Genomic DNA, 12,500 nt, shown 5'->3' on the forward strand with positions numbered 1-12,500 from the left:
GTGTGTGTGTGTGTGTGTGTGTGTGTGTGTGTGTGTCTGTGTGTGTGTGTGTGTGTGTGTGTGTGTGTGTGTGTGTGTGTGTGTGTGTGTGTGTGTGTCTGTGTCTGTGTGTGTGTGTGTGTGTGTGTGTGTGTGTGTGTGTGTGTGTGTGTGTGTGTGTGTGTGTGTGTGTGTGTGTCGTCCAGGTGATTCAAAAGAAGGCAGCGATGGCAGTGGGGTCGTTGACCATCAATGAGGAAAGGTCAGAGGTCATAGACTTCTCTGTCCCCTTCGTGGAGACGGGCATCAGCGTCATGGTCGCCCGGAGCAACGGCACCGTCTCCCCCTCCGCCTTCCTCGGTAATACACGTCTGTCTGTCTGTCTGTCTGTCTGTCTGTCTGTCTGTCTGTCTGTCTGTCTGTCTGTCTGTCTGTCTGTCTGGCTGGCTGGCTGGCTGGCTGTCTGGCTGTCTGTCTGGCTGTCTGTCTGTCTGTTTTACCATCTCTGTCTGTTTCGCTCTCCCTCTAATCCAGGGAAGGTCAACCCCAGTCCTCTCTAATCCAGGGATGGTCAATCCCAGTTACCTCTCTCCCTCTAATCCAGGGATGGTCAATCCCAGTCACCTCTCTCCCTCCAATCCAGGGATGGTCAACCCCAGTCACCTCTCTCCCTCTAATCCAGGGATGGTCAATCCCAGTCACCTCTCTCCCTCTAATCCAGGGATGGTCAACCCCAGTCACCTCCCTCCTTCTAATCCAGGGATGGTCAACCCCAGTCACCTCCCTCCCTCTAATCCAGGGATGGTCAACCCCAGTCCTCTCTCTCCCTCTAATCCAGGGATGGTCAACCCCTGTCCTCTCTAATCCAGGGATGGTCAACCCCAGTCCTCTCTAATCCAGGGATGGTCAACCCCAGTCCTCTCTAATCCAGGGATGGTCAACCCCAGTCCTCTCTAATCCAGGGATGGTCAACCCCAGTCCTCTCTAATCCAGGGATGGTCAACCCCAGTCCTCTCTAATCCAGGGATGGTCAACCCCAGTCCTCTCTAATCCAGGGATGGTCAACCCCAGTCCTCTCTAATCCAGGGATGGTCAACCCCAGTCCTCTCTAATCCAGGGATGGTCAACCCCAGTCCTCTCTAATCCAGGGATGGTCAACCCCAGTCCACTCTAATCCAGGGATGGTCAACCCCAGTCCTCTCTAATCCAGGGATGGTCACCCCACCTGTCTGTCTCCCCAGTCCCTCTAATCCAGGGAAGGTCAACCCCAGTCCTCTCTAATCCAGGGATGGTCAACCCCAGTCCTCTCTAATCCAGGGATGGTCAACCCCAGTCCTCTCTAATCCAGGGATGGTCAACCCCAGTCCTCTCTAATCCAGGGATGGTCAACCCCAGTCCTCTCTAATCCAGGGATGGTCAACCCCAGTCCTCTCTAATCCAGGGATGGTCAACCCCAGTCCTCTCTAATCCAGGGATGGTCAACCCCAGTCCTCTCTCTCCCTCTAATCCAGGGATGGTCAACCCCAGTCCTCTCTAATCCAGGGATGGTCAACCCCAGTCCTCTCTAATCCAGGGATGGTCAACCCCAGTCCTCTCTAATCCAGGGATGGTCAATTCCAGTCTTTGGGGCCTGAATGGTGACACACTTTTCCCCCCCAAGTCCCTGCTGACACACCTGACTCTAATAATCAATGAGTCAGAATGCAGTTAGTTTAATCAGGTGCGTCAGCTCCATGTCTGAGGGGATAATGTCAATCAGGCCCGAGAGGACTGGAGACACCCCTGTGTTAGAGAGGAAGGTCCCACCTCTATCAGCTCTGGTCTTGTTCTGGTTGTCTGAGTAGCTACAGCAGGTTCCCGTGACGATGATGTCATGTTGTGGATTAGAATCTGGGTCGTTGTTTCGATTCATTATTTAAAAACAGGTCACTAAAAAAAGACATGTCAAAACATCACTTCAACCAATGTTGCCCACATGGTCATTTCTCCTCCCCTCCTCCCTTTCTCTCTCCTCTCCTCCCTTTCTCTCTCCTCTCGTCCCTTTCTCTCTCCTCTCCTCCCTTTCTCTCTCCGCTCCTCTCTTTCTCTCTCCTCTCCTCCCTTTCTCTCTCCTCTCCTCTCTTTCTCTCTCCTCTCCTCTCGTTCTTTCTCCTCCCTTTCTCTCTCCTCTCCTCTCTTTCTCTCTCCTCTCCTCTCTTTCTCTCTCCTCTCCTCCCTTTCTCTCTCCTCTCCTCCCTTTCTCTCTCCTCTCCTCCCTTTCTCCTCCTCTCCTCCCTTTCTATTCCTCTCCTCCCTTTCTCTCTCCTCTCTCCTCTCCTCCCTTTCTCTCTCCTCTCCTCCCTTTCTCCTCCTCTCTTTCTCTCTCCTCTCCTCCCTTTCTCTCTCCTTTCCTCCCTTTCTCCTCCTCTCCTCCCTTTCTCTCTCCTCTCCTCTCTTTCTCTCTTCTCCCTTTCTCTCTCCTCTCCTCCCTTTCTCCTCCTCGCTTTCTCTTTCTCTCTCCTCTCCTCCCTTTCCCTCTCCTTTCCTCCCTTTCTCCTCCTCTCCTCCCTTTCTCTCTCCTCTCCTCTCTTTCTCTCTCCTCCCTTTCTCTCTCCTCTCCTCCCTTTCTCTCTCATCTCCTCCCTTTCTCTCTCCTCTCCTCTCTTTCTCTCTCCTCTCCTCCCTTTCTCTCTCCTCTCCTCCCTTTCTCTCTCCTCTCCTCCCTTTCTCTCTCCTCTCCTCTCTTTCTCTCTCCTCTCCTCCCTTTCTCTCTCCTCTCCTCCCTTTCTCTCTCCTCTCCTCCCGTTCTCTCTCCTCTCCTCCCTTTCTCTCTCCTCTCCTCCCTTTCTTTCTCTCTCCTCTCCTCCCTTTCTCCTCCTCTCCTCCCTTTCTCTCTTCTCTCCTCCCTTTCTCTCTCCTCTCCTCCCTTTCTCTCTCCTCTCCTCCTCTCCATGTCTCCTCTTCTTTTATTTGATTTTATTTCTCCTTTATTTAACCAGGTAGGCCAGTTGAGAACAAGTGCTCATTTACAACTGAGACCTGGCCAAGAATAAAGCAAAGCAGTTCGACACAAACAACAACACAGAGTTACACAAGGAGTAAAATAAACATACAGTCAATAATACAGTAGAAAAAAAATATATATTGTGAAAATAAAGTAATTTAAGGGAGGTAAGGCAAAAAATAGGCCATGGTGGCGAAGTAATTAGAAGTAATTAGAATATACCAATTAAACAGTGGAGTGATAGATGTGCAGAAGATGAATGATCAAGTAGAGATACTGGGGTGCAAAAGGAACACAATAAATAACAGTATGGGGATGAGGTAGATAGATTGGCTGTATACAGATGGGCTATGAACAGGTTAAGGGATCTGTGAGCTGCTGGAGAGAACTGGAAGGAAAGGCGACCAAAGGAGGAATTGGCTTTGGGGGTGACCAGTGAGATATACCTGCTGGAGCAGCTGGTTCTTAAAGCTAGTGAGGGAGATACAGTGGGGCAAAAAAGTATTTAGTCTGGAGCAAGATAAAGGAGCAAAGGAGCAAGATAAATAAATAAATACAGTATGGGGATGAGGTAGTTGGATGGGCTATATTACAGATGGGCTATATACAGGTGCAGTGATCTGTGAGCTGCTCTGATAGCTGGTGCTTAAAGCTAGTGAAGGAGAAATTTGTCCCGAGATGGCATAGCAGTTCAGACGTCTTTTGTCCTCGTCTTGTCGTGTCCTGTATATATATATATTTACATCTTTTGTCCTCGTCTTGTCGTGTCCTGTATATATATATATATTTACATCTTTTGTCCTCGTCTTGTCGTGTCCTGTATATATATATATATTTACATATTTTGTCCTCGTCTTGTCGTGTCCTGTATATATATATATTTACATCTTTTGTCCTCGTCTTGTCGTGTCCTGTGTATATATATATTTACATCTTTTGTCCTCGTCTTGTCGTGTCCTGTATATATATATATTTACATCTTTGTCCTCGTCTTGTCGTGTCCTGTGTATATATATATTTACATCTTTTGTCCTCGTCTTGTCGTGTCCTGTGTATATATATATTTACATCTTTTGTCCTCGTCTTGTCGTGTCCTGTGTATATATATATTTACATATTTTTACAACTTTTTTCATGTACATTTTATTTTTATTATTATATTATTATTTTTATTATTATTATTATTATCGTCTTGTCGTGTCCTGTATATATATATATTTACATCTTTTGTCCTCGTCTTGTCGTGTCCTGTGTATATATATATTTACATCTTTTGTCCTCGTCTTGTCGTGTCCTGTATATATATATATTTACATCTTTTGTCCTCGTCTTGTCGTGTCCTGTGTATATATATATTTACATCTTTTGTCCTCGTCTTGTCGTGTCCTGTGTATATATATATTTACATCTTTTGTCCTCGTCTTGTCGTGTCCTGTGTATATATATATTTACATCTTTTGTCCTCGTCTTGTCGTGTCCTGTATATATATATATTTACATCTTTTGTCCTCGTCTTGTCGTGTCCTGTGTATATATATATTTACATCTTTGTCCTCGTCTTGTCGTGTCCTGTGTATATATATATTTACATCTTTTGTCCTCGTCTTGTCGTGTCCTGTATATATATATATTTACATCTTTGTCCTCGTCTTGTCGTGTCCTGTATATATATATATATTTACATCTTTTGTCCTCGTCTTGTCGTGTCCTGTATATATATATATTTACATCTTTTGTCCTCGTCTTGTCGTGTCCTGTATATATATATATATTTACATCTTTTGTCCTCGTCTTGTCGTGTCCTGTATATATATATATTTACATCTTTTGTCCTCGTCTTGTCGTGTCCTGTATATATATATATTTACATCTTTTGTCCTCGTCTTGTCGTGTCCTGTATATATATATATATTTACATCTTTTGTCCTCGTCTTGTCGTGTCCTGTATATATATATATATTTACATATTTTGTCCTCGTCTTGTCGTGTCCTGTATATATATATATATTTACATCTTTTGTCCTCGTCTTGTCGTGTCCTGTATATATATATATTTACATCTTTTGTACAACTTTTTTCATGTACATTTTATTTTTATTATTATTATTATTATTATTATTTTTATTTTCCATCAACTCATCTTCAAAACATTCTCCTGCAACCCGCCTCACCAATTTATATTTAGAAATAAGTATTATTTACCTCAAATCTGCAATCCTCCAAGAAGCTAGCCAGAAGCTAGCCAGAAACTCAAGCTAGCCAGAAACTAGCCAGAAGCTAGCCAGAAACTCCAAGAAGCTAGCCAGAAACTAGCCAGAAGCTAGCCAGGAGCTAGCCAGAAGCTAATCAGAAGCTAGTTCAGAAGCTAGTTAGCTTCTTTACTGGCAAATCGTTAGTATTCAGCTAACCACGGTTTGTGGTCATCAGCTATCCTTTAGCTCGAAAATCTATCGCCAGTTTTGTACGGCGCAGCGCGGCTCGGAACGGAACATACCGGACTAATTTTTCTCTCCATGTCCTTGGATTTCAACTGCTCTCTGGACATTCATTCCCGGATCTCACCGTTAGCTGCTCTCAGAATAGACAATCGGACAATTTTTTTATTTTTTTTATTATTATTATCTTTCTTCTTGGGCCTCTATAACTAAATCTATTGTTTTTTTTTTTTTTTTGTTGTGTGATTTGGACTAATCCCCTCTACCACACGGAACCCCACTAATCTACTGACGGAACGCAAGAGGTGGCTAACAACAGACCTCCATCCTATGCTAGCTTGTTACCGATGTCCTGGCTAGCTGTCTAAATCGCCGTGACCCCCAAACCAACCTCTCCACTCACTGGACCCTTTTGATCACTCGACTAAGGATGCCTCTCCTTAATGTCAATATGTCTTGTCCATTGCTGTTCTGGTTAGTGTTTATTGGCTTATTTCACTGTAGAGCCTCTAGTCCTGCTCACTATACCTTATCCAATTTATTAGTTTCACCACCCACACATGCAATGACATCTCCTGGTTTCAATGATGTTTCTAGAGACAATATCTCTCTCTTCATCACTCAATACCTAGGTTTACCTCCACTGTATTCACATCCTACCATACCTTTGTCTGTACATTATACCTTGATGCTATTTTATCGCCCCCAGAAACCTCCTTTTACTCTCTGTTCCAGACGTTCGAGACGACCAATTCTTATTGCTTTTAGCCGTACCCTTATTCTTCTCCTCCTATGTTCCTCTGGCGATGTAGAGGTGAATCCAGGCCCTGCAGTGCCTAGCTCCACTCCTATTCCCCAGGCGCTCTCTTTTGATGACTTCTGTAACCGTAATAGCCTTGGTTTCATGCATGTTAACATTAGAAGCCTCCTCCCTAAGTTTGTTCTATTCACTGCTTTAGCACACTCTGCCAACCCGGATGTTCTAGCTGTGTCTGAATCCTTGGCTTAGGAAGACCACCAAAAATTCTGAAATTTTAATTCCAAACTACAACATTTTCAGACAAGATAGAACTGCCAAAGGGGGCGGTGTTGCAATCTACTGCAAAGATAGCCTGCAGAGTTCTGTCCTAAGTATCCAGGTCTGTACCCAAACAATTTGAACTTCTATTTTTTAAAATCCACCTCTCTAAAAACAAGTCTCTCACCGTTGCCGCCTGCTATAGACCACCCTCTGCCCCCAGCTGTGCTCTGGACACCATATGTGAACTGATTGCCCCCCATCTATCTTCAGAGCTCGTGCTGCTAGGCGACCTAAACTGGAACATGCTTAACACCCCAGCCATCCTACAATCTAAACTTGATGCCCTCAATCTCACTCAAATTATCAATGAACCTACCAGGTACCCTCCCAAAGCCTTAAACACGGGCACCCTCATAGATATCATCCTAACCAACTTCCCCTCTAAATACACCTCTGCTGTCTTCAACCAAGATCTCAGTGATCACTGCCTCATTGCCTGCATCCGTAATGGGTCAGCGGTCAAACGACCTCCCCTCATCACTGTAAAACGCTCCCTGAAACACTTCAGCGAGCAGGCCTTTCTAATCGACCTGGCCGGGGTATCCTGGAAGGACATTGAACTCATCCCGTCAGTAGAGGATGCCTGGATATTTTTTTTAAATGCCTTCCTAACCATCTTAAATAAACATGCCCCATTCAAGAAATTTAGAACCAGGAACATATATAGCCCTTGGTTCTCCCCAGACCTGACTGCCCTTAACCAACACAAAAACATCCTATGGCGTTCTGCATTAGCATCGAACAGCCCCTGTGATATGCAGCTGTTCAGGGAAGCTAGAAACCGTTATACACAGGCAGTTAGAAAAGCCAAGGTTAGCTTTTTCAAGCAGAAATTTGCTTCCTGAAATACTAACTCAAAAAAGTTCTGGGACACTGTAAAGTCCATGGAGAATAAGAACACCTCCTCCCAGCTGCCCACTGCACTGAAGATAGGAAACACTGTCACCACTGATAAATCCACCATAATTGAGAATTTCAAGAAGCAGTTTTCTACGGCTGGCCATGCTTTCCACCTGGCTACTCCTACCCCGGTCAACAGCACTGCACCCCCAACAGCAACTCGCCCAAGCCTTCCCCATTTCTCATTCTCCCAAAACCATTCAGCTGGTGTTCTGAAAGAGCTGAAAAATCTGCACCCCTACAAATCAGCCGAGTTAGACAATCTGGACCGTTTCTTTCTAAAATTATCTGCCGAAATTGTTGCCACCCCTATTACTAGCCTGTTCAACCTCTCTTTTGTGTCGTCTGAGATTCCCAAACATTGGAAAGCAGCTGCGGTCATCCCCCTCTTCAAAGGGGGGAACACTCTTGACCCAAACTGCTACAGACCTATATCTATCCTACCATGCCTTTCTAAGGTCTTCGAAAGCCAAGTCAACAAACAGATTACCGACCATTTCGAATCTCACCATACCTTCTCTGCTATGCAATCTGGTTTCAGAGTTGGTCATGGGTGCACCTCAGCCACGCTCAAGGTCCTAAACGATATCTTAACCGCCATTGATAAGAAACATTACTGTGCAGCCGTATTCATTGATCTGGCCAAGGCTTTCGACTCTGTCAACCACCACATCCTCATCGGCAGACTCGACAGCCTTGGTTTCTCAAATGATTGCCTCGCCTGGTTCACCAACTACTTCTCTGATAGAGTTCAGTGTGTCAAATCGGAGGGTCTGCTGTCCGGACCTCTGGCAGTCTCTATGGGGGTGCCACAGGGTTCAATTCTTGGACCGACTCTCTTCTCTGTATACATCAATGATGTCGCTCTTGCTGCTGGTGAGTCTCTGATCCACCTCTACGCAGACGACACTATTCTGTATACTTCCGGCCCTTCTTTGGACACTGTGTTAACAACCCTCCAGGCAAGCTTCAATGCCATACAACTCTCCTTCCGTGGCCTCCAATTGCTCTTAAATACAAGTAAAACTGAATGCATGCTCTTCAACCGATCGCTACCTGCACCTACCCGCCTGTCCAACATCACTACTCTGGACGGCTCTGACTTAGAATACGTGGACAACTACAAATACTTAGGTGTCTGGTTAGACTGTAAACTCTCCTTCCAGACCCATATCAAACATCTCCAATCCAAAGTTAAATTTAGAATTGGCTTCCTATTTCGCAACAAAGCATCCTTCACTCATGCTGCCAAACATACCCTTGTAAAACTGACCATCCTACCAATCCTCAACTTTGGCGATGTCATTTACAAAATAGCCTCCAATACCCTACTCAACAAATTGGATGCAGTCTATCACAGTGCAATCCGTTTTGTCACCAAAGCCCCATATACTACCCACCACTGCGACCTGTACGCTCTCGTTGGCTGGCCCTCGCTTCATACTCGTCGCCAAACCCACTGGCTCCATGTCATCTACAAGACCCTGCTAGGTAAAGTCCCCCCTTATCTCAGCTCACTGGTCACCATAGCATCTCCCACCTGTAGCACACGCTCCAGCAGGTATATCTCTCTAGTCACCCACAAAACCAATTCTTTCTTTGGCCGCCTCTCCTTCCAGTTCTCTGCTGCCAATGACTGGAACGAACTACAAAAATCTCTGAAACTGGAAACACTTATCTCCCTCACTAGCTTTAAGCACCAACTGTCAGATTACTGCACCTGTACATAGCCCACCTATAATTTAGCTCAAACAACTACCTCTTTCCCAACTGTATTTAATTTATTTATTTATTTTGCTCCTTTGCACCCCATTATTTTTATTTCTACTTTGCACATTCTTCCATTGCAAAACTACCATTCCAGTGTTTTACTTGCTATATTGTATTTACTTTGCCACCATGGCCTTTTTTTGCCTTTACCTCCCTTCTCACCTAATTTGCTCACATTGTATATAGACTTGTTTATACTGTATTATTGACTGTATGTTTGTTTTACTCCATGTGTAACTCTGTGTCGTTGTATCTGTCGAACTGCTTTGCTTTATCTTGGCCAGGTCGCAATTGTAAATGAGAACTTGTTCTCAACTTGCCTACCTGGTTAAATAAAGGTGTTCTCAACTTGCCTACCTGGTTAAATAAAGGTGTTCTCAACTGGCCTACCTGGTTAAATAAAGGTGAAATAAATAAATAAATAAAAAGGGAGAAATTAGTCTCTAGCTTCAGTGATTTTTGCAGTTCGTTCCAGTCATTGGCAGAAGTGAACTGGAATGAAAAGCAGCCAAATGAGGAATTGGCTTTGGGGATGACCAGTAAGATAAATTTGCTGGAGCACGGGCTACGAGTGGGTGCTGCTATGGTGACCAGTGAGCTGAGATAGGGCGTGGCTTTACCTAGCATAGACATGTAGATGACCTGGAGCCAGTGGGTTTGGCGACGAGTATGAAGCGAGGGCCAGCCGACGAGAGCGTACAGGTCGCAGTGGTGGGTGGTATATGGGGCTTTGGTGACTAAATGGATGGCACTGTGATAGACTGCATCCAATTTGCTGAGTAGAGTGTTGGAGGCTATTTTGTAAATGACATTACCGAAGTCGAGGATCGGTAGGATGGTCACTTTTATGAGGGTATGTTTGGCGGTGTGAGTGAAGGAGGCTTTGTTGCGAAATAGGAATGCCGATTCTAGATTTAATTTTGGATTGGAGATGGTTAATGTGAGTCTGGAAGGAGAGTTTACAGTCTAACCAGACACCCACTTATTCGTAGTTGTCCATATATTCTAAGTCAGAACCGTCCAGAGTAGGGATGCTGGATGGGCGGGCAATGATCGGTTGAAGAGCATGCATTTAGTTTTACTTGCATTTAAGAGCAGTTGGAGAGTTTTATGGAATTGAAACTCGTCTGGAGGGGTTGTTAACACAGTGTCCAAAGAAGACAATCTTTCTGAATCTCAGACGATACGAAAGAGAGGTTGAACAGGCTAGTAATAGGGGTTGCAACAATTTCGGCAGATCATTTTAGAAAGAGAGGGCCCAGATTGTCTAGCCCGGCTGATTTGTAGGGGTCCAGATTTTGCAGCTCTTTCAGAACATCAGCTGTCTGGATTTGGGTGAAGAAGACATGGGGAGGCTTGTGCGAGTTGCTGTGGGGGTTACCGGGCAGTTGACCGGGGTAGGAGTATCCAGGTGGAAAGCATGGCCAGCCATAGAAAAATGCTTATTGAAATTCTCAATTATGGTGGATTTATCAGTGGTGACAGTGTTTCCTATCTTCAGTGCAGTCGGCAGCACGGAGGAGGTGTTCTTATTCTCCATGGACTTTACAGTGTCCCAGGAGGAGGTCCTCTTATTCTCCATGGACTTTAGTGTCCCAGGAGGAGGTCCTCTTATTCTCCATGGACTTTACAGTGTCCCAGGAGGAGGTCCTCTTATTCTCCATGGACTTTACAGTGTCCCAGGAGGAGGTCCTCTTATTCTCCATGGACTTTAGTGTCCCAGGAGGAGGTCCTCTTATTCTCCATGGACTTTACAGTGTCCCAGGAGGAGGTCCTCTTATTCTCCATGGACTTTACAGTGTCCCAGGAGGAGGTCCTCTTATTCTCCATGGACTTTAGTGTCCCAGGAGGAGGTCCTCTTATTCTCCATGGACTTTACAGTGTCCCAGGAGGAGGTCCTCTTATTCTCCATGGACTTTACAGTGTCCCAGGAGGAGGTCCTCTTATTCTCCATGGACTTTAGTGTCCCAGGAGGAGGTCCTCTTATTCTCCATGGACTTTACAGTGTCCCAGGAGGAGGTCCTCTTATTCTCCATGGACTTTACAGTGTCCCAGGAGGAGGTCCTCTTATTCTCCATGGACTTTAGTGTCCCAGGAGGAGGTCCTCTTATTCTCCATGGACTTTACAGTGTCCCAGGAGGAGGTCCTCTTATTCTCCATGGACTTTACAGTGTCCCAGGAGGAGGTCCTCTTATTCTCCATGGACTTTACAGTGTCCCAGGAGGACGTCCTCTTATTATCCATGGACTTTACAGTGTCCCAGAAAGAGGTGCTTTTATTCTCCATGGACTTTACAGTGTCCCGGAACCTTTTTTCAGTTTGTGCTACAGCATGTACATTTCTGTTTGATAAAGCTTTAGCCTTAGCTTTCCTAACTGCTTGTGTATATTAGTTCCTAACTTCCCTGAAAAGTTTGCGGGGCTATTTGATGCTAATTCAGAATTCCACAGGATGTTTTTGTGCTGGTCAAGGGCAGTCAGGTCTGGAGTGAAGCAAGGACTATATCTGTTCCTAGTTCAATTTTTTTTTTAATGGCGCATGCTATTTAAAATGGTGGGGCACTTTTAAAGAATAACCAGGCATCCTCTCCTGACGGGATGAGGTCAATATCCTTCCAGGATACCCCGGCCAGGTCGATTAGAAAGGCCTGCTCGCTGAAGTGTTTCAGGGAGCGTTTGACAGTGATGAGTGGAGGTCGTTTGACCGCTGACCCATTACGGATGCAGGCAATGAGGCAGTGATCACTGAGATCTTGGTCGATAACAGCAGAGGTGTATTTAGAGGGCAAGTTGGTCAGGATGATATCTATGAGGGTGCCCGTGTTTACAGATCTGGGGTTATACCTGGTAGGTTTATTGATAATTTGTGTGAGATTGAGGGCATCTGGCTTAGATTGTAGGACGGCCGGGGTGTTTTAAGCATATCCCAGTTTGGTAACATAACAGAACAAACTCTGAAGATAGATGGGTAGATAAGCCAGGATTCAGACATGGCTAGAACATCCGGGTTGGCAGAGTGTGCTAAAGCAGTGAGTCAAACAAACTTAGGGAGGAGGCTTCTAATGTTAACATGCATGAAACCAAGGCTTTTATGCTTACAGTTTGGCTAACTCTCTCTCTCTAGTTTGGCTAACTCTCCCTCTCTAGTTTGGCTAACTCTGCCTCTCTAGTTTGGCTAACTCTCTCTCTCGTTCGGCTAACTCTCCCTCTCTAGTTCGGCTAACTCTCCCTCTCTAGTTTGGCTAACTCTCTCTCTCTCTAGTTCGGCTAACTCTCCCTCTCTAGTTTGGCTAACTCTCCCATTCTAGTTCGGCTAACTCTCCCTCTCTAGTTTGGCTAACTCTCCGTCTCTA

The 12,500-nt window shown here is 45.3% G+C and overlaps 1 protein-coding gene across 1 annotated transcript in view; it reads left to right on the forward strand.

Moving 5' to 3' along the window:
- LOC118382932 (glutamate receptor ionotropic, NMDA 2A-like) overlaps positions 1–12,500 on the forward strand; it is an 86,593-nt gene that overhangs the window by 743 nt on the left and 73,350 nt on the right. The window contains 1 exon segment of the mRNA XM_052517659.1: positions 186–339. Coding sequence (XP_052373619.1) covers positions 186–339 — 154 coding nt within the window.

Source organism: Oncorhynchus keta, unplaced genomic scaffold (assembly GCF_023373465.1).
Source record: "Oncorhynchus keta strain PuntledgeMale-10-30-2019 unplaced genomic scaffold, Oket_V2 Un_scaffold_9288_pilon_pilon, whole genome shotgun sequence".
NCBI lineage: Eukaryota > Metazoa > Chordata > Actinopteri > Salmoniformes > Salmonidae > Oncorhynchus > Oncorhynchus keta.